Source organism: Cricetulus griseus, chromosome 5 (assembly GCF_003668045.3).
Source record: "Cricetulus griseus strain 17A/GY chromosome 5, alternate assembly CriGri-PICRH-1.0, whole genome shotgun sequence".
Taxonomy (NCBI): Eukaryota; Metazoa; Chordata; class Mammalia; order Rodentia; family Cricetidae; genus Cricetulus; species Cricetulus griseus.
In genome coordinates this window covers 49,247,700-49,271,596 of record NC_048598.1, presented here as the reverse complement: position 1 = coordinate 49,271,596, position 23,897 = coordinate 49,247,700, and the positions used below count along the sequence as shown (strand labels likewise).

Below are 23,897 nucleotides of genomic sequence, written 5' to 3'. Positions count from 1 at the left end.
CACATAAATGCTGATATGAAACATTTTTTTCAAAAAATTTTTTAAGCAATGCAGTGGTGGTGCATGGCTTTAATCCCAGCACTCTGGAGGCAGAGCCAGGCAGATCTCTGTGAGTTCTAGGCCAGCCTGCATACAAGAGCTAGTTCCAGTACAGCTAGGGCTACATAGAGAAACCGTATCTCGAAAAAACAAAATATATAGTATATTATATATTTTGAAAATATTATCTGATGTCAAGTGCTCAGACCTAAAAACATACTTATAAGTAATATTATACAGACTGATCAGTTTGTATTTAGGAATATATATTTATACACACATACATATAATGCATATAACAACCATAAATTTGAAAGAAAGTAAGGAGGGATGTATCAGAAGGTTTAATGGGAGGAAAGTGGAGTAAATAATGTAATTATTTTATAATTTCAAAAATAAAAGAAGTAATTTTAAAAAGATTAAGTAAAAATGCACACACACACACACACACACACACACACACACACACACACACACACACACTATACAAGCCTGAAGACCTGAGTTTCTTCCCAAGAACTGAGAATTCAAAAGGCTAACTCCCAAAAGTTGTCCTGTTTTCCACAGGACACTGTGCATTTGTGGATTCTCTATCTAATTCTGTCTCTGTCTTTCTGGTTCTGTCTGACTGAGGCTCTATCTTTCTCCCTCTCGTGTTCCTTCCTCTAATAATAACAATACAATAATAACAAAATAAAATGGTATTTGAAAATTATTTCTTGGTGTTCCTGGATATCAGTTTATTGTGAAATTTATTAATGTACTTTTTATTATCACAAACATGCCTCTGAAACACTTTATTTAAAAAAAAGTAACAAAAAGCCAAAAGTAACTTTGCTTATAGTATTTTTTCAGATTTTAAACAAAACAGCAAGCTGCTAGTATTCTACACTGAAGACATTTAAGCATCTCATCATTTTTTGCTCACTTTATTTAAACGGAAGAAACATTTTACAACCCCAGAGCCATTGAGTTAGTCCCTGAGTACCAAAGTAACCCTGCTATTTATGCACTGTATTGTAATCCAAAGCTCTCCAAAAATCCATATATTTCACACAAACATATCATAGTCTGCTTTTGTTTATTTCTGCCCACAGATAATAGTAGTAAGGTTTCCTGTTCTCTCATTATTCATATAATCACTAAGCATTTCCACTTAGCAAAAAATATATTCAGAGTTTTTATTTCATACCATTAGTTTGAAACTAAGCACCTTCATGGCATTTTGTCCACATTGCTTTTGATTATATATTTGCTGCACTACTCTACAACTGCCTGCCTGACTAACCTACTCCAATGATAGATAACTGGAGATGTTGCTACAACTGCCTGCCTGACTAACCTACTCCAATGATAGATAACTGGAGATGTTGTGCTGACCTCTGGGCTACCTGCCCCTGTGTGTGCTTACAGGTGGGGGAGCAGCCTGCTAGTCTGGAGAGGTGCCCCAGCAAACAATGAAACAGTATTAATGATCTATATGAATGTTTCCAGATAATTTATCTGGCTAATGCAGGAGGCACAACCAGTACCTCAAGCACACCAAATATGTATGTGCTTATCTCTTGAAGTGAAAATTACAACCTAGGTTTTTTTTTTTTTTTCCCTTTCTTTCTCTCTTTTTTTAAAGTGTGTTTGAAGAGCTGCAGGTTGATTGATGTAAACTCTCAGCTTCAGCTGAGACATACCAATCAATCTTCATGCTGAAAGTTTGTATCAATCACGGAGAAGTGCTCAGCTACTATTCTGAAACTAGAGTTTCAGACACTCTTGTGTCCCTTTGATAGAAGGTTACAACCTCGGAAGAGGAGACCAGTTTTTAAGCCCTCTTTGGTTTGGTTTTTGTTTTGTGTTATCAAGAGACAAGGAAGTTAGTTGTTTGTTGAAACTTCTGCCAAAGGTTCAAATAGAATTTGAAAGTTTTGAATTAGGGCTGACATTATAGTAGAGTTAATAAGGTGCTTGTAACTAAACCTGAAGACCTGAGTTGGATCTCAGATACCTACATTTAGAGGAAAAGAATCCACATGCACCCATATACATATACTCACGGATGGATAGATAGATAGATAGATAGATAGATAGATAGATAGATAGATAGATAGATAGATAAAATAAAATAAAGTATTTTAAGTTTAGAATTATATCAGAATCACCATTATAGTTCATGTTTAAATCCAATATGTACTGCATCTGTCTGCATGTGTATGTATATAATTGAGAGAAACACCCCACAATATAGCAAAACTTATTTTCTGGGTTAGATTCATTTGTATTTTAGTAAGCTTATTCCATGTCACTTAAAATTATTCTAGCAACAATTTATAATTTTATTTTACTATTTGTTTTGTAAAACACTTAGCTAGAGGACTTCAGAGATAGCCTATTATAGAAAATTATTTCTATTCTCCTGGACCTTTGGTTCGTTATAATAACTTCTGAACTGTTGGGAATGATTTTCTTCTTCTGTTGATGCTGGAATTGGACCCCAAGCCTTGTGCATGTTTGACAAGCTGCATCCCTACTCCTCATCAGGGATGGCTTCAGATGATGCTATCTGTACACACTTGGTAATAGTATAGTTTATTTTCCTATAACTAAGTAATAAACACTGTTATTTTAGGAAAATATAATGATTGTCCTTTTAAAGAGATCCTATTTAACATGGTATCATTTGGGAAAGAATATACGTAATAAGAAATAGTAAAGGGAAGTCTAGAAATCAATGTTGTCTTACCATTGGGAAGATTAATCTTACAGAAAAGACTGGTTGAAACATTTTAAAATGTTTACTTTAATATTTACTAATTTCACCATTATATTTCAGTTTAGAGAGTTTTGTTTTGTTTTTCAATCATATCATGTCTAACCCAATGTCAGCATACATATTATCTCTAAATAACAAGTATTTCATACATTTCTTTAGAATCAGCTTAACTATAAATGACTATTTAAAAAGTTGAGATGTATTTTATCTCATTTTATCCAGATTGCAGAAGTAATAGAAATAACTTCTCAGAAATATTCATGTGTTCACCCTCCTCACTATTCTATGTGCCTCACATACATAATGTTTACATATTTTGCTTATATTGCAGTCATTTGTGAAAGATTATATGATTTCTATCACCAGACTTCTATTGGGACTGGACACCATACCAGGATCGGGGTTTCTTTGTTCTGTAAGTTAATCATGTCTGGAAGAGAAGAGAATTCTCATAGAAGGTTTGGAGATCCACCTGCCATGTGCTTTTGGTGACTTGTCTATAATCACATTTATTTCCTCATGTGTGTGGAAAGTGTTATATTTGAGGTTTTCTAATTCATTAAAAATCCTGAGACCTTAAATGTATTATATGCTGTTTTTGTGGATAAAGCATTTTAATTAATATCATTGCAAAAAGAAGAAAACAACATTCTATATAAAACCTAGTAAAAGTTCTCATTGTTGATGCTGACAATTTGACAGTTTGATGATCCCCTGTCAAAGACTTGGTTACTACACTGTCCATGAGCTGAATGATTCTAACATTCAGCCACATTGGTCTCTCTCTCTCTCTCTCTCTCTCTCTCTCTCTCTCTCTCTCTCTCTCTCTCTCCCTCCCTCCCTCTCTCCCTCCCCCTCTCTCTTTCTGAGATGGCATCTTGTTGTTTTCTTCGGACTGTCCTCATATTCCTGGAATCAAGTATCCTCCACTCCAACCCTTTGCAATATCAGGGAGAAAAGGCTTGTGTCGTTGAACCTGCTTCAAACCTTCTATTTTATAGAAGAGTGTAATGAGTAGAATACAATAGATTGCTGATGGTTCAATGTCCAAGCAACTGGGGGGTGAGAGCCCTGGTTTCCTGTCTGTAGCCCTGTGCTCCTTCTACCACATGTAGAGTAGGACTTTCATTACTAGAGTTCTGCACCTTACATTTTTACCTTAGAAAACTCTGTTTACTAAGTATCTGTGTCAAATTTGTCATTACATCATCTTTAAGGTTTCCAAACCATCTTCCAGGTCATTGCCAGTGTTGTGTTGCCTACTTTTATTGCACCAATATAATGCCATATTGCCCCAGACAGACTACTTAACATTTCTTGGCTTTCAATGAACTCCAGGATAGGCTGAGGTGGAGTAAAATGAATAAAACTAATATGTGAACAAGCTTTTATGAAATACTACTTGGAGATTTCAAAATATGTATTGATTCAGCTTTTAATAACAGAAAATAACCACTCTGTTTTTCATTCTTAAACATTGATTGTGTGATTCATTCATATGCATTATAGATGAAAATCACTGAAGAGGACTTGTGGATCAGGACATATGCCAGACTCTACCAGAAGTTGTGTTCTTCTACTGGAGATGTTCCTATTGGGATCTACAGGACAGAATCTCAGAAACTAACGACATCCGAGGTTTGAAACTATGAAAGCCTCTTTGCAGTCTTGTTTGCTTTGATGAATATTGTCATGCATAATCATGAAAACCGATTTCACACAAATGCAATAGAAAGTGAAAAGGAGTTCTATAAATTTTCAGTAGCTGAAATCTCAACTATTTCACCAGGTATTGTCGGGTAGGGGCTTTTCCGGCATCTGTGGATGTTGAGTTCCTTTTCTAGATCCAAGATTAGCCACTGAGAATATTTTAAAGAATTAGAATGATTACATCACCCTAGGGTTCTGAGATAGAAAAAAGCCTCCAAATCCCCTATGTTTCCAATGTATTTTTTGATTACATATATTAGCATTTGCAAGGAAGCAAACAAAAAATTCATAAAGCATCAAAATGCATGTTTCTCTCTCTTTATACTGAAAATTAATGTAAATCCATAAAAAAATGTCTAGGAACAGAGCCCGACTTTCTAAGAAAGGAAAGTAATGTTTACTAGGAACTATAGCCTGTTAATTTGGAAAGAAAGATTTTGATGGCCACCTGCAACTGAGATTATATCTTCTGAATTTTGATTTTATCACATTTGTAATTCTAGGTAATCTTTATAATCTTAGGAAAATCCAACTCTTTAAATTAGATTATGTTATGACATAAATTTTTGATAAATATATTATTCTACATATATAATATTTCTTAATATAAAATTTGATTTATATCCTTCAATCATTTATTTTCAAACTCCAGAGGTATGATAAATCACAAAGACATTTTGACTAGCTGAATCTTTTCCTCTTATATGAAATCACCCAATGCATAGATCTCTGATCAATGTTTTTCATTTTAGCAGGCCAAGTAATCACTGAAAAGATGTATGATTAAATAAAGAATTCATACACCTTACAGAAGAGTTGTATAGTCAGCATATATTTAATGGGATAGAGTTTTCTTTTCTTATCTAGTTATGATTATAAATTTACATAGATGTGTACTGTGGCCATCATAATGTTATCCAAGTTTCATGAGATGTTGTTGGTGAAGTTATTGTTGTTTCTGAGACATTAAATACATCTCTGTTACCGTCTCTACAGTTGAATTAAGTTTTTCTTTGAACAGAAACTCATAGGTTCACTTTAGAAAGAGCACTTTAAAAGAAAAATATTCCATACAATTGCTAACTGGAGAGGCATTCAAGACAGTTAAATACATGTAGTAGACTGGCAAATTCGGCTACAGATTTTAGAATAGATACCAGTATTATTTGATTACCCAGTAAATAAACAAAACAAACTCTTTTTATATGTAATTTAACATTTCCTTAGTTTGCTAGGGTTTCCATAGTAGCATACCATACATTCAATAGCTTATAAAAATGGGAACTTTAGTGGCTCGAAAGATTGCTCCATAGTAGAGTACATGCTGCTCTTCCAGAAGAGGGTCACGAAGTCCTGTGTATATACTTGCACATAGACACATATCCATGTACATAATGAACATAATAAAACATCTTTTTTTAAAAACGAAATATTGATTCTGACATTTGTAAGTACTGGGAATCTATACTGGTGGGTTTATTGTCTGGGGAGAGTCTGCTTTGGTATTCTTGGCAAATTTATCTTCTCAACACAAAAGGAGCAAGGCATTCTGTGATCACTAGACTTTTCATGATCTAATCACTATCCAGCAGTCCTGGCCCCAAATACCATCTGTTGCCCTGTGGCTTACAATTTCACTTATTCTTTAAAAGTGGAACATGAATTTTCAGTGTAATACAAATATTTCTTAATTGGTCATGGTAATTACAAGTAGATTTCTATAGAATTTGATGCAGTCTTAACCTTTACGAGAACAGAGAATCTTCAGGAGACTTCCCTAGGATAAGTTATTTATAAATGCATATACAAGCAATTATCAAGTAAGACAAACTGTAGCTTTCGTAAAATAACATCTTTATCAACAATAAAAATATATTAATAGAATAAATACTACTCCCTGTCTTGTGTATCTACACAGATTGTAGTTAATTATAATGTTCCTGAATGTTAGTTCAGATTGTTCTTTTATATAAATGTTTAATGTAAATGGTTATTTAAAATATTCTCGTTTTCATGGAGTGGTTCACTTATCTTCCTGCCATTTATTTTAGTATCTATTAGACTTAGTCACAAAAACAATCTGGGGATAAAGAATCTTTGGTAGGCATTAAAAAAATCATAGCTTACCTGACTTTGATCAAATGCCTTACAAAAAACTAAGCACATTATTGCACTATAAGTGTAACATGGATGTGTGTTGTATTTTGTCCTTGTTGATGTTCCACGTATGTACTGTTCAGTCATTGTCTAAACTGCATTGTGTATTTCTTTTTCCCTCCTTTGTGTCAGTCTCGAGAAATAGCATCACAAGTAAGTATCTTCTGTTTGTCACGTTCCTCAGTGTGTAATAGATGTAGTAAAGAAATTGACTATGAAAAACTAACTTCAGAATTGCATTTCAAAAGTGTATCTTACTGAAAAGCTCGTACATACTTTTCAAGTTAGTATATTTTTATTTTCCCACAAAAGATTGCAAAATAATGTTACATTTGTCCTTGGACTGCATTTATTAATTCACTTTGGACCCTTTTTATGATTTCAGTATATCAGTTGCATGATGCTATAGCAAACACTGAGAAACTAATGATCATAGCTACCAGCAGTCACAAACCTCTTTTTTCTGTAGTTTCTTAAATTCACACTTTGTACTGACAGGACTGTGATGTGTAACTGGCAGGCATCTATTCAAAAATTTAGGGCTGAAAGGCTGAACTTAAGATACAAGCTGAAGCTTTGGAAAGACACCAGGAATGAAAAAAAAAGCATATTAATCAGCTAATTACTCTTTCCGAAGTTTGGCATTAGAAGAATTAAATTCTAAATTATATTAATATTTTATAATTTTGTATATAACAAAGAAAGATGTTAGTTTTGAGCATCCTTAAAAGTAGTTTTATTTTCTAAAGACTAAAGATTAAGCAGCTCTTCAACTAGTGTCTATAGAACACTTGTCTTCAAGGGTATCTGTAGTTGGAGACCTAAAAGCCAGAGTCTAGACAGATAGATTTCAGGATCTGCTTTGCTTGATGAGATGTATAATACTGAACAAAGAAAGTTCCTCCTAAATCTCTTTCAGGGCATTTCAAGTACATCATATATTAATATTAACTGCATTCACCATGCCTTATATAACATATCCAGAATTTATTCATTTGGCAGGTAGATGTTTGTACCTTCTACAAACACTTTCCAATCTTAGTTCCCGTGTAATAAAAGTTATTATTTGAAAAACTTAATTCTTGGGGTCACCAGTGATTCACTGTGTGAGTGGAGGCTAAACACCCTTTCTTGAAAAGTCTGCCCACAAGCAATGCTACCACCTTAAACTGGTGACCTTTCTTTAATTCACTTTGCCTCAGCACCCTCATAAGAGTCAACTTCATTGATAACATGATTATAAACATTGGAAAAAGAAACTTATGAGATGTTTTGAAAACATCTACCATCCATTCATTTACATCCATTCTTTTACATGAGAAGCATCTCTTCCTTGGTTTTCATGAAAAGCTGTTATTTTTATTCCCATATTCCTAATTTCTTGCTTCATTTCTTCCTACTTACTGCTCCTCATGCTATAGTGGTTTTTATTTTTACTTTTAAAAAGAAAGACAGAGAGATACAGAACATAAAACTAGCTATGTAGGGATATGGGGAAGATATAGGAGAAGTTTGGGGAGAAATAAAACATGATGAAAATGTATGTAAAAATCCTGATAAATAGGTGCTTAGTTGCAAATAATCTTTGTCTTATACAAATCAATATGAATGTGTGTTGCAAACGCAATCCCAATATTCTTCCTGAATCCAGTCCTAAGTTTCCTTTGGAACATGGAATGATTTTATCTGCACCACCTGTTTCTCCACAAGCTCACCCACTCACAGTTTTGTTTGTGTTGCCTGTATCATTGCCTTAGGTACTTAGCTAGGAGCTTATCCATACTGCCTATATAAATGTTTGCTTATTCATAGTTTGCAAGCTTCTAAGAGAATGGGAGGAGTACAGCAGCATGGTTTATTTTTTTTCTAATAGTTGAAGATAATGTTTGAACAGGGAACAATGCAAGGGAGAGAAAAGTGATCCAACTCAAAGGTGGCATAGATGCCCCCGCCCAAGTTTTGTTGTGATGTTCAGACTGAGGACACTGCTCATGGGCTAGGAATGTTGAATGACACTTTGAGGAGAGGGGATAGAGCAGGTAGGAATCCAAACATGCCCAAAAGTGGTTTGAAAGAGCTTAGAAAGCTCAAATGACCTGGGCCTTATTGTGGTTAGTGGCTAGTCCTGGAGTAAGGTTTCTTATACCATGAGCATGAATGTCACACTAGTTTTAAAAGAAGACACTTTGGCCCGTCATATCCTTGCCTTGGAGTGAGATAGAGGTGTCAGCAATCAGACATCAAATGTGGAGACAAATTGTTATTATTCAACCTATATCTTTGGTGAATAAATGTGCCTTGCTTCATTCAGAATTTAACTTTACAAAATATAGCATTATGGTTTGTATCCTGTAGTTAGTACAAAGATGGTAATTCTTTTGAATGCTTTGCCTCATATCCAATTGTTGAGTATTTTGGAAATCTGAACTGTGTCTTGGTTACTTTTAACAGTATCTGAACTTTGATGAGGACTGGTGCAGCCGTGAGTCTTGTATTGTTCCTTTAATATAGGAAGACTAGTATGTGACCTTAATTTTTATTTTCAGTGTCAAGGAAGCAAGAAAGTAGCAGTTATTTTACCATATAAAATGTGGTAAAATATTTACCATATGAAATATGGTAAAAAATTTGCCATATTTTACCATAGTTGTTTTACCATATGAAAAGGAAATTGTTTGCTGGCCACAGACAGCAGCATACAAGTCTCTAAAATGTGTAAATGAGCCTTAGTACCCAAGACATCTGGTGTTAAGATGATCCTCTGAATTTTGCCAAATTTTGATTTTTTTTTTTAGTGTAGTCTGTTACTGCAGCATACTGGTAAAGAATGGAAAGAAACAGTTATACATGTTTAATGTCATTTAATGATGGCACTGTTATTCATATGGTTTATTTGTTTGCTCCCAAAAGGCTTTGATAGCCAAGGGATGTAGGATGAGTGAGATGCTACATATCCTTCACATTTAGCAAGGCAGTGAGGATGGAAACATCCTCCCCTTTAGGAAGCTGATTCCAAGAGCTCATGTTTGGCTTTCTTCTGTATTTGCTATATTCATTTTAAAGTAAAGCCTTGTTGGCCAACTCGAGAGTCTCCAATTAAAACTCTAACTTGAGCCCCAAATTTAAGTCCCTAAAATTTTCTAAATTACTAAACCTCATGAGATGGTAAAGCCAAATTGGATCTTATGCTCTACCATCACAATCCTATCCAACTCCCGTGTGTGTGTGTGTGTGTGTGTGTGTGTGTGTGTGTGTGTGTGTGTGTGTGTGTCTATTTGTGTAGACACACTCATATAAATGTCAGAGGTTGTGTCTTCATGTCTTCCTCAATTGCATCTTCTCCTTACATTTCTTTTTGTGACAAAGTCTTTCATTGAACCTTAAACTCAATATTTAAGTTAGATTGTCTTGCCAAGGAGCTCCTGGAATCCACTTGTCTTTGTTTAGTCTTTGGGAATTTAAACCAAGTCCAGTGTGACCCCAGAACCCTTGCTTTTAACCTTCTATTATTCTAACCCTCTAACCAGCAGTTCAGGAAAAGCCCCTAAAGTGAAGCCACCATTTCATTTCCTGTGCTGAATTGTATCTTGCCTGGTGATGCTGACCCAAAGCAGAATAAAGTGATAAACATCAAATGAAGAGACAGTAGGAAATTAACTCACAAACAGATATCTTTTCACACATACACACAGTAGACATGTACTTTAATAACAGGTGCCTATCAGCAATGCTATTCACACTGTGGGTAAATTTTATTTCTTATGCACTATTATTGTCATTGCTTTAGTTCAAAGTTAGAGGTGATAATGTTTTCTCTGAATGGTAATGTGTTAGATGAATTTTTAAAAGGTTTCTGAGGGGCAGAGGATGAATATTAACATTAGCATTTTCTTTAAAGTAGTTGGTTTTCATATTGAGCTAGAAAAATCCTGAAGCATCTCTCTAATTTGTTTATCTCCCACTATAAAAACATAACTAGGCTTTTCATACATGATACTCAAAGGAGAAAGAAAGATTTTAAAAATCCAAATTTGTACAAAGAAATCTCAAAGTTTCAACCTCGTTTTCTGAAAAAAAAAAATCCCCCAATAATTCTAATTCCTTCTTCTAGATAATGTAATGTTTATAAAGGGATGTTTGCTCGTGGATAGATTTACAAGAAAAATGCCTTGCAATGTAAATGATTGTATATGAGAAATCATGAAATCCCCTTCATATGGGATTTCAGAACAACACTAAATGTGACCATTTTAATAATGCTTCAGTAACATATACATACACTTTAATCAATACTTTAGATGCATGTATTTCATAGTACCTGAGACGTGGGACTAAGAAGAAACATTCACAAAGACAAATAGTATTTTAGATCTGCTTGAAATAGCATCAAATCCTCCCCTGTCCCTTAAATACTTATCAGTGTGTGGTTTCCAGACCTAAACTGTAAGTGATCTTATATGAGCCCAGCACCTTGACTGTTTTCTCTGAAAGCTTTACACAGAAGAATTTCAAGCAATTGCTCATGTAAGACATACTACAAATATTACTGAATAACTGTAGATAGTCCTTACTAATGATAGATATTTCCCAATAGTTTGTAATCTACTTCCACAGAAGGGGATTTTAGTGGTAATATTAAGTCAGTGGGAAAAAAAATGAGCTAAGATTTATAAAGGTATCCATGACTTAAAATCTTTAATGATTCCAGCTTAAGTTCTGTAAGATAAAATCCAGCTTCTACATTTCTTTGATGAACTTTTCACCAGGAGATATGAAGTTTAAATGAACTATTTTACGTTAACCTAATAATATGCTGTTTTACAATAGAAATCTGAATGAATTATTGGTATTTTGGCTGAACTGAGGTCTCTGATCATTTCCTAGCACATTGCTACAGTTGTGGGTAAGGCACGCACTGAGTCTCATTACTTATATTTATATTTTATTTAGAAGATGTATTGGGTCTACATCCTGACTTAAATTGGTAACTTGATTGCTATAACTTTGGAAGACAGCTGTGTGTGCTTCTGGAAGCTAAAGTGCAAGCAAACAAGGTTTCAGACCTGGAGGAAAACTCCATGGCAGATTCGTGGGTTCAGCAGTCCCGTAGAGTTAAGGAAGCTATTAACTAGTGTGTGCATGTCCCCATACAGTAAAAGTCTCCTTAGCTAGGCTTACATTTCATGTGACCACCTTGTATGGAAAGATGTAACCTGTCTATTGCCCAGACTGTACTTAAATGAAGTTATAAAATATATGTGTGTTTGTTTCAAATGTATGTATGCTGGGAATCAGTTACAGAGGGGAAAAAGTCACACATAACCACAAATGACATTGTCTTTTCTTAAAAGACTAATACTAGGTAGATCCAGATGTTTTAACGGATTCACAATAAGCTCCAGAAACGTTTCTGCAAATTGACTAGTAAAACTTGCTCAGAATGCAATGTCTTGATTTTCTTCTTCCCGTGGAAACTCTCACATGTAGATATACAATTACACCAAGATCGTGCAAAGGAGTTATTTCAATTCTAGGCAATGGCTTTTCCTCAATATCTAATGACCAATATCCATTTCCTTTAAAGTCTCAAATATCCATCAGTGTAGAAGAGTGGGAAGACACCAAAGATGCCAAAGAGCCAGGGCACCACCGCAGCATTCACCGCAACTCCACCTCCAGCGACCAGTCAGACCACCCCTTGCTGCGGAGAAAGAGCATGCAGTGGGCCCGAAGGCTGAGCAGAAAAGGCCCAAAGCACTCTGGGAAAACTGCAGAAAAAATAACCCAGCAGCGACTGAACCTCTACAGGAGGTCTGAAAGACAGGAGCTTGCTGAACTTGTGAAAAATAGAATGAAACACCTGGGCCTTTCTACTGTGGGCTACGGTATGCTCCTTAAAATGTCTCTATACTGTCGGTTTTTGCTGTTAGTAGTTACACAGCAGGCTGCGATGTAGGACAGGACTGGAGTTTTGTTTGCATGTGTGTCATCACATTTTGATGAAAAGCTCACCTTTTGTGGAACATTTAAATGACAAACATGCTGCTAAAAATGTTAAGCATTTATTTAGATCACATTGGCGGTTTGAACCTATTACAGAAATATCCCATTTTTAATTTAAACAGAAAATTTGAGGCAGATTTAGTTTCCACTTTAGAGCTATAAAAACTAAGCAATGAAACTTTTGGATTTGCTTACACATGACTGAGACTTCTAAGTCTATCTAGCTGCAATTTTTCTCTCTCTTTCTAACACACACACACACACACACACACACACACACACACACACACACACACACACCACAAACATCACACCCATCTAAATTCTGGGGCTTGAGACAAAATGAATTTGAGGTATTCCAAGTAACTAAGTGTAGGGAGAAATACTAATTAGAGGTACTGCTGACTGCTCCCAAATGGGCACGGTCAGCAGTACCTGTGACCAGGCCCAAGCAGGCATGGTCAGCAGTACCTATAATCAGGATTTCTCCCTACAACTAAGTATAATAGCCATTGGAGAACTATAATGAACTTAAAAATTGTGTTTAGTTTCTTAACCAAAATTTCAAAATCTTTATTTTCTATTTTTTTGAGATTCTAATCTAATTATGACATTTCACCTTACCCTTTCCTCCTTCCAAACCTTCCCATATAATCCCCCCTGCTTTCCTTCAAATTCATGGCATCTTCTTCCATTAATTGTTATTGCATTTGTGTGTGTGTGTGTGTGTGTGTGTGTGTGTGTGTGTGTGTGTGTGTGTGTGTGTGTGTGTGTTCCTAAATATAACCAGCTCAGTTCATACTATGTTACTTGTACTATGTTTCCTGGGCTGACCATTGGCTCTGCACAGACAGTTGGCTCTTCCCTGAGCAAGTTCACCTCTCCAGACCCTGCTTTTCTCAGTTGTTCTTTGCTTAGGCCTTGAAAGTTTAGTTTTGAAGCAGAAATAGTGTTTTAGTTTTAGTTGACATTGCATAAGTTTTCTAAATAATTCTTAGTTGCTATATTTTTTATTTTTTTACACTAGAAACAATCTTGTTTTACATGTCAATCCCAGTTCCCTCTTCTTTCCCTTCTCCCCTTCCCCCACCCTATCCTATCCCATCCCATTTGTGCTCACAAATTAGATCCATGGAGGATCATCAAAGTCTGTTGCATCATTTGGAACAGGGCCTACCCCCTCTCCCAAGTGTCTAGGCTGAGAGAGTATCCCTCCTTGGGGAATGAGCTCCCAAAGTCCTTTCACTAGGGATAAATACTGATCCACTACCAGAGGTTCCATAGACTGCCCAGGCCTCCTAACTGACACCCACTTTCAGGGGTCCTGGATTTTTCTTTTGCTGGTTTCCCAGCTGTCAGTCTGGGGTCCATGAGCTCCCCCTTGTTCAGGTCAGCTGTTTCTGTGGGTTTCTCCAGCTTGGTCTTGACCCCTTTGCTCATCACAAGGGGTCAAGAATGATGTAGATTCAACCATCATGCATGATATTCTCAAGAAATATACATCTAATTAAAAATAGTCAACTGGCCAATGGTAAATGGGGTGTTTTCACTGTTTATGTATACTTATATGTGTTCATGAGTACGCACATGGACATATATATCCCCATTTTCTGTTTATTATTGAGATAATACTCATCAAACCTTTTTATCACTGAGTTATAATTGAAAAGAAAGTTCGTTTCTTTTTTGAGCATCAATAGTAAGATATATTTGCTGAGTAGTTTCATACTGAAACTGTGTGCATTTTCTGACAATTCCTTCAAAGTGATCATGTTAGTATCTTGTTTAAATTTTATGATTTTCCTCTCAGAGGTGGATTATCATGCTCAAAGTCTTGCATATGAATTTGCTCCAGAGAGTTCCTTATGTAATTGACATTTGTAATTATATTTCCCTTAATTGTGATAAAGAATAATCTGTGTCCAGTAATTTTAATAGAAATGCATTAAACATGTTATATTAACAAATAAAAAACTCAGAATGATCTTCCAGAAATTTACTGTATGTAAGCCATAGTTTCTTTTACTTAGAGCCATACATAACATATTTATATCTATTATACCTAATGGCTACTTGCCAGTTAAATGACATTTGAGATGATTCGATTTCTAATAGATTGATTTTCTATTTTTACCTTTTATGTATTGCTGTTACTTTTTCTTTTAGTGAGAAATAATTTTTCATCTGAATCTCAACTGTCTCAAGAATGTTATAATCCCCTGTTAATCCATAAACATGACTCCACAAACTCACAGACATCCACCTGCCTCTGCCTCCCAAGTGCTGGGATTAAAGGCATGTGCCACCAATGCCCAGTGCATATCACATTCTTGATTGTCAGAAATATGGAAATGCATGAGCTGACTGCATGGGCATTGCTTAAGAAGGTGGCAGGGATCTGTAAGAATATCTTACTCAGGACTTACTCATAATCTATTTTTTAGAAAATTAGTTGATTTTATGCACATGATAATCTTTATAGAACAGAAGGAATTCTGTCTATTTTTCCCTCTTTCCTACACCCCCCCATGTTATGTCTTCACTGGTGTAAAAACATGCAATGCTACAATTCTTGTATTCTGTCATTGGTGCCACTGAGAGAATTGTATCAATAGAACGAGTGATTTGTAATCCACAGTTGAGTAGCATGAGCAGTGGATACAGTTGTTTAGGTATAGTAGATATAAATATGTTATGCATGGCTCTAAGTAAAAGAAAAATTTCTATTTCCTATGTAAATCAACACAATTGAGGTATTAGATTACAGAACTCTCTTGGAAGGCCTGCTACCTCTACACTGAGATTCTTTACCTGTCCTGTCCTGAGGAGTTGAGCTACACACCCACTCTCTCAATTCCCTTATCTTTTTGTCCCTGGATTCTCTGATCCCACCAACTAAGGACTCTGTGGGACACATGGGTGTTCCATTGGCACTAGCTTCACCTAACCATTTGCTGGCGCCCTAACTTCATTGGACTATGAGGCACCCCAATGGCCTGCTAATCCCCAAGATCAGATGTTACATCCACATCAACTGGCATCCAGATTCATAAATATCAGTTTCCTTAAAGAGTCACCATCAGCTCCGCCAATCAGAGATCACATCTCAGCTACCACAATAACCCAAAATATTGCTACCTTACCACTTGCCTGGAGTGCCTACCCACTCCTTATGTCAGACACCACAATAATGCAGGCCTTCAATGCCCAATTCACCATTTTCTCAAGACCAGCTACTGAGCACCTGTATGCCCCTTAGGTCAGAGGTCAAATTCTACCAACATACAGTATACCCCATCTCTATTAACTTGTACAGAGCACTGACTGCTAAGGCCAGAGGCTCTACTTTTCATAGATAAACTGTAATTATGTCAGTTATCACACTAGTGAATCAACACTGAGTGATCACAGGACTGAGCTGCAAGTATCTCCTAACTGACTCTAACCCAGCCAAGGAAGGGTAAGAGCAAACATGGATACAAACTCCCATTCAACATGAAGGGGAGATATGTGTCTGTGCAGAAACTCGTATTAAAAAACAATCATTAACCTAATGCTACATGTACTGGTCACAGCAGAAATATATAAACAGTATGAAAAACTAAGACAATATGTAACCCCCCAAGGAAAATAAACCCACTAATCTCATTGTAATTGTCTCTGGTACAAATAACGAAGTGAGCAATGGAAGTTTCCATAAAACTTCCACATATTGAGACACAAAGCAAAACTCAAAAATGTATGAAATTTGAAGTTAACTCCTTATATTCTGCCTGCAATAGATTGAAGCTTGTAATTATCATAGAAAATAGACAACAGAGAATACATTATCTCACAGAGATTGAACAGAGATGGTTCAGTAGCTAAGAGCATTGACTGCTCTTCCAGAGGACCCAGGTTCAATTCACAACACCCACATGGCAGCCCACAACTATCTGTAACTTTAGTTGCAGGGATCCAACACCCTCACACAGACACACATGCAGTCAAAATAACAAAGCACAGAAAAAATAAAAAATAAATGGATCATTTTCATTTTTAAAATGCATTTTTGAGGTGACAGTGGTGCATGTCTTTGATCCAAGCAATCCAGAAGCAGGCGTTATAGGATATGTGTGAGTTCCAGGAAGCCAAAGCTACACAGAGAAACTTTGTCTCAAAAAAAATTAAAATTTGTAATTGGCATATAAAGAATTATTCCATTAGACTTCTTCATATACCCTTAAATTTTATTAACTCACCTTCTACTCATAATTCCCAGTTTCTTGATTACTGGGAATGTTGAGCATGCTTTAAAAAAATACTTACTGGTCAGTTGTAAGTTTTTGTAATGTTTTGCATCTTATACATCTGTAACACTACTTCTAAAAGTTGCTGTGAAATTGTGTCCACAAGAAATGTCAATTTTAAGTCTCCCCAAATGTTTACTTAAATAACACTAGTAGAGACACTAATAAGGAAGCTCAATCCTGTACAAAGAACTACAAGCAACTACGGAATGATTAGAGAAGGAGAAATAGTCTTCCACAGAGAAGAGTACTCCATTGGTTATCCAATACCAAATGGTCAGGTCTGAAATTATATTCATACAAGTTATATAAAACATAGTGACAGGTTGTACTTACATATTGAAGAACACACACATACCCAATACAGAATAACAAACAAAATGAGTCAATAGATTTGAAAGTTTAAAAAGGCCATTGTATTTGGGAGGGCTTGAAGGGAGTGAGAAACAGGGAAAGTGGCATAATTATATTATAGCCTCAACAATTAAAAAAAGAAAATTAAAAATAATTAATCCTTTACATTTTTTAAAAGTTGTCATTTCAACTCATTAAATTTGTTAGTTGATGCTTTGGGGGTCTTGTGTTTTATTTTTCAGCTCTTTGTGAATTTTTGCTAATAGTCCCTTGTCTGAGGTACATGGCAAAAATTTTCTCTCATTTGTGAGCTGTGTGTTAGCCCTGTTCTTAGTTCCCTTGGCTGTGCCAAGGAATTCATGCAGTCTATTCACTGATTTCCTATCCTACTGAAGCCCATTAGGAAGCTCTTTTCCACACTGGCATCCTGAAGTGGATCCCCTATGTTTTCCTCCAGAAGTTTCAACATTTCATGCTTTAAAATAAAGTATTTGGTTCATTTCAAATTAAGCTTTATATAGAATGAAAGGTGTGAATCTAATGTCATTGTCCTGAGGGTGCATCTCTGTCTTTCTTAGCAACATTTGTTCAACTGCCTGTCTTTATCCACTGTGTGTGAAACAATTTCAACAGCAGTAATTTTAACTATATGGCATTTTTCAGTTTTGTAATGTCAGATTTAGCTGTATTCACACAGTATATTCATAGAAGAGTCTTAGTACATTTCTGATGGTAGGAAATAGAATCTTGATTCTATGATTTCATGCAACAGAATATAAAGCAAATCCATTTTCCAGTAAGTATTGTATTCTGTTATTGGCACAACCATATATATGCATGCATTGTTAATGATAATTATGGAAGATTTTAATAATCCATCAGACCTACCTACTAATTTGACCCTTATAGAATTGAGAAATAAAGAAAGCATAACAAAGAGAAGGACTAAATAGTAGTGTGTGGCCAATAAAATGATTGGTGAATGTCACTTTGAAGTGTGTCCACAATAAACATAAAAGGTGCTTATTAATTCTCAAATGCAAAATGACAAAGAGAAAAAGATAACTGCAGGCCTTCAGACAAAGTGTGACAGACAAGCTGGGGGTCAGACTGAGCTCTATTGCAAGGCAGACTTGAAAGGATGGTTTTGAACTCAAAAACTACTTTTAACCTAAATCAAAAGGATGGCATTCCTCTTCCATGAGGACTAGTCATTGAGGAGGGATGAAAGAACCTGGAATTGCTGATTCTGACTGTGACCTCATCCGTGCCTTGATTTAAAACTTGTGAAATCACTGAGTATATTATCAACATATTCAACATCATTCTTAGAGCCAGCTGCACAATTGACATGTTCATTTGATATGGTAAATAGGCTAATTGAGCAAAAAACCAAAATATTGAAAAAATAATTGCATTCACTTTAAGAAAAACTCATAACTATCTAGAAAGCTTTGTGACAAAATGAGATTACCCCTGTCTCTTGACTTGTATCCAAAAGTAAAAGGAGAGTTCTCTGTTAATGACAGAGTGTGACTGGGTATCTACACTGAGCAAGAGGTGGTCTGGCAAAATTATCTTCTTTGTATCGCAGTTCAGGAATACTGTTGTTTATTTTAGAAACTGAGTTGCTCACATCCAAATGAAATGGAGATTTTTCTAGTATACCTACTGCTGTTCAGAGTGTTATGATTTAGGGTCAAGAGCACACCATTATTTGAGTTCCTTCTTTGAAAAGAAGTTGTTATAATTCACACAAAAAAGAATTTTTTTTCCAGAGAACATATGAATCAAACTTACTTTTCATAGAGATATATGATCTTGATAAACTCATGTCAGTATAATGTGATTTATGCATGATTTGTGACTATTCTCAGAATAAATATCATTTGTATAACAAATTTTGATTTCAATCTCCAGCCTGTTGATTTAACCATCCATCCCTAAGTATGATTCCCAGACTTAGCAAATAAATATACTGGATTCCCAGCTGCATTTGACTTTCAAATAATTTTTCAGTGTTTCACATGCAACCTTTAGGCCTTATTTGTGCTAAGCAGTTTGGTTGTTAAATATTAACTGTGGTTTACACATCCTTGGGCATTCTTTGTTTTTACTGGCAACCCTGGCCCTAAACAGGGAGGATGCAGAGGTTTTTCTGTATCTCCTCCATCAGTTAGTCACCAAATATATTACTTTATTTGAATATGAATTTAATCAGTTTATTTTTATTCAAATTAGAAACAAGCTTGTTTTACATGTCAATCGCAGTTCCCTCTCCCTCCCTTCCTCCCCTGCCCTCCACTAACCCCCTATCCCATCCCCTTTCTGCTCTCCAGGAAGGGTGAGACCTTCCATAGGGCATCTTCAAAGTCTGTCATATCATTCATTTTTACTGGTAAACATTTGGTAGACTGTCCTATTCTGTAATTTGTCTGCCCTGTGAGATAGTAACTTTGATTTATAGGCTTTAAAGTAGATTTGCATGTCAACTGAAAAAAAGCAAAATTTATTATGACAATAGAAGGGCATTATTTCTACTGAAATGTATGTAATGAATAAAATTATTTGTGAGAATAGCATTTCAGTACAACAAAATGTTTATTAGGTTCAGCTATGTTGGACTCACATGAACTTTAAAGAAATATTTAAATATTGAGGAACTTTCTTTGGTAAGATATAATTAGACTTTTCTTCAAACTTAATACAGTATTGCCTTCAAGAACTATGCTTATTTACAAGTGCAGTGACTAAAAGAATACTAATCCTTTAGATTGTTGTGGTTTTAAGTAAATTGATAAACTTTATCCTTTGAAAGAAAGGTAGTCATTGACGTATGTGTTCACGTGACTTTATCTTTGCATCTTATAATACTCTTAAAATGTATAACATCAAGATCTACAAAGATTTTACAGTTTTAAAATGACTATTGTCATTTTGTATTTGGTGAGCTTCTTATTGATATATCTGGTACTTGGACTTGGATACTATTAAAGAAATGAAGTTTATTTAAGTCATATTATAGGGGGTAGAAATTCTAATACAGGTTCAGTTTCGATGTTTTGTGTAGCCCCTCAACTATATCACATAGCAGGTGTGTAGATAAAATAGAAACTTACAGAGTGACATATAAAGCCAACCTGTGTGGGTCAGGGCTTAAAAACTTACTCTTTTAAATTAACTTGATCTATTAAGAACTATTTCAGCTCATAGCCCAGTACTCTAAAGACATTAAGTGTCCTCACCATACCAGTACTTCCCAACATGACTGATAAGAAGAAGAAAAATATTTGCCAGTGTAGTCTCCTTAAAATGTAACCTTAAATACTTTTACAAAGGACTCTCTGTATTCCTAAACAAAGCAACAAATTGTGTCATGAAGACATGAATACTAAAGCTGTGCATATTTTAATGCAGTTCTCTAATACCTTCTAAATATGTATGACTAGGTTATTTTTTAGGAGTTTCCTAGATAAATGTTCTCTGGGCTGATGGTGTTTACTTCTAATTATTTTTTTTATTATTATAAAGGGAAATGAATCAAGTAAATGTTTCATAATAATTTCTTTAGTAGGAATACTTGTTAATTGTAATGACTTTCAGGAGAGAATGTAACTATGGTTACATAGAACAGAATTAGATACTTTATTTTTATCATCTACTGGAACAAAAAGTAGGTGCTGTGTAGATATTTCAGATGACAGAAATTTGAGAACCAAATGTACATCCATTAAAAACTGAAAAAGAGAAAAAAAAAAGCAACTACAGCAAGTTCTTACTGACAACTCTAGGATTTAAACAAAAGTACAGCAATTTCTGAAGTTTTGTGTGAACCACAACAAACTTAACATTTATTTTTCTTTCAGATGAAATGAATGATCATCAAAGCACCCTGTCCTACATCCTGATTAATCCATCTCCAGACACCAGGCTTGAGCTGAATGATGTTGTGTAAGTTGAGCTCACATAGCAGATTAGTGTTATCTAAATTACTAATCTACCTTCTATTTTATCTACCATTATAGTCCCTGATTTCATCTCATGATGAGCATGCTTGGGAAAAGCTACTTTGGGCAAGCATATGCAGCCCTGTGTTTCTCTGTGTACTATAAAGTGTAGAGTGGTTGAGAAGAAGGCTCATTAAATGAGGAAGTAGTAGCAAACATTTCCTATTTTCTTGGCAAATATGCACTTACACAATGAGAGAAAATCTGTACTATATTGGACAACAGCTCAAAGAAAAAAGTGAAGTATCCAATTGTATATAGCTCTAAAGATCTCTAGCAATATTTGGTCTCTCTGATCTTATGTATAATAGCCATTCCAAAAGAAGTGATACAATAATCACTCTTTTGATTTGCATTCATCTAAAGTTTGAATGGGTTTTTTGTTTGTTTGTTTTATTTTTCAAGAATTTGTATGAGAACTGTTGTTTCAGGTTGTTTGTAGACTTTTAATTGTATTAATAACTTTTGGGATTTTTACTGTTGTTAAATTGGTTGAACTCCCCCTGTATTCTAGATATTATGTCACTTATTGAATGAATACTTCCAAAACCATCTCTCACTTCATAGTTTACACTTTGTTGATCATCCTTTGGCTGGCCAATTTTTTTGCCTAGGTACAATACCATTTGCCAGTTTTTCTTTTTCTTCCCATGCTTTTTGGGTTCTGTTTTCTTGTAAGAATCAATTTAAATAGTCTGCATGCCTTTAGAATATAATAGAAGACACATTTAAATAATTTTACTGGGGTAAAATAAACATATACCCATAGAAATTAATGTCTTTAAGCATTTTTCATGGCAACGAAGAAATTATCATGATTCAATCCTGGAATATTTCATCCCTTGTTAAGGAAGTCTTGCACCACAGATGGGTTAAAGCTTTCCATCTCCGTCATCTATCCTTCTACTCTTACTTCTATACTTACCCAGGAGTGTATAATCTATCTTTACAGACTTTCTTTTACCAGTAAATTGTCAAGTACATAGTATCACATGTCATAGCCCAGCCAGTCTCAGCTCCAAGCCATGCCAGCCATGAGGTTCTGCCTGAGTGGCAGAGCTTGGGCTTGGAAACTCCTAGCAACCCAACGGCAATAAAGACCAAACACAGGCATCTTGTCATCTTTAGAGAGATCTCAGTTCCATGCTGTAAAATTAGAGTCTCTTGTTTATTTAGCATCTTCTTAGATGTTTCTTAACCATGCTTCTATGGCTACCATTTCTGTCCTTCCATTGACTCCTCTCCCCTAGATGGCTCCTAACTCTCTGTCCTCACTTGTTACTTACACTCTTCGCACCTCTGCCCCAGTGCAGGCCTATTCAGATGCTTAGGCCCATAGAGATGCAAATTAGGAGGCATTCTACCCTGAGGCCATGGTAAACAATAGTAGACCTGCTGGCATTAGCAATACAATAGTGGGCCTGAGCTTTCAGGTGCTCCTGTTTACTGAAGCCAGAGACTGGACCTTAAGACATTCCATAATGGAACTTTTCTATAGTCCCTGACAATCACATAACATTTACACATTTGTTATTTTATTTCTTCATTGAAAAAATATAGAGCTTGGCGTTGGCAGCACACACCTTTAATCCCAGCACTCGGGAGGCAGAGACAGGCAGATCTCTGTGAGTTCCAGGCCAGCCTGGTCTCCAGATCGAGTGCCAGGATAGGCTGGCTCCAAAGCTACACAGAGAAACCCTGTCTCGAAAAAACCATATATATATATATATATATATATATATATATATATATATATATATATATATGATCAACCATGTGGCCATACCACAGTATGTATGTGTGTGCTTATGACTTCAAATGAATTATGAAATTTTCCAGCCTATAACTAGGACATTTATTTACAATGCATACAATAAATCAGGCATGCTTGCAAGGAATTTACTGCTCTTTGAACACTCTTATTTTAATTAAATTTAAGAAAAAAACATCAATGTAAGTGCTATGAAATTATGGTCTTCACATGGTTGCAGTGACTGTATTTATGGCCTTGATAGAAGGCTTAGCAGAACTCAGGCTATGGCACATTATCGTATCTACCATGACATGTAGCAGATCAAAGGAGAACCAAATGAATGCATTCTGTCAAATGCTGGCTTGTAGTGATAATATTGTAGAAGGTGGTGTTTGTCAAAATATGAATGGATTTAGTGGGTAATGAATAATACTTGTACATTTTGTATTTTTTTCTAAAATTTCACTTCAAGAAGTTCATTCCAAATGAAAGAGCAACATTAATTTGATTCTGAAACAATAAATCACTTGATGAAATGTCGTTAAATGGCTTAATGTGTGCTATTAGTTTTCTTCATTGATCTACAATGCTATTGAAATTTCAAGTAATTAGAAAGCAGTGTGCATGGATAGTGAAATTCCATTAATAGACCCTAGGACACTAATTTAAACTTTTATTTGATTGAAGAAACTAGACTGAGGTGCTTCCAGTTATCATTCATCATACTTATTAAGGGCTGTACTACAAGAATTTTTTCCCATACAGGTTTTAAGAAGAAAAGTACATTCATTGTTAGGTACTCATTTTAAAATTAGTTT

At 35.3% G+C, this 23,897-nt stretch overlaps 1 protein-coding gene across 3 annotated transcripts in view; it reads left to right on the top strand.

The window, feature by feature from the left end:
• Kcnt2 (potassium sodium-activated channel subfamily T member 2) overlaps positions 1-23,897 on the top strand; it is a 339,295-nt gene that overhangs the window by 313,963 nt on the left and 1,435 nt on the right. For 2 of the 3 annotated variants that reach the window (XM_027417432.2, XM_035445602.1), the window contains 4 exons: positions 3,138-3,221; positions 4,316-4,444; positions 12,258-12,558; positions 21,186-21,270. In XM_027417432.2, coding sequence (XP_027273233.2) covers positions 3,138-3,221; positions 4,316-4,444; positions 12,258-12,558; positions 21,186-21,270 — 599 coding nt within the window. Of the gene's footprint in view, positions 1-3,137; positions 3,222-4,315; positions 4,445-6,805; positions 6,827-12,257; positions 12,559-21,185; positions 21,271-23,897 lie in introns of all 3 variants that reach the window. The other variant, XM_035445603.1, reaches the window with a different exon arrangement.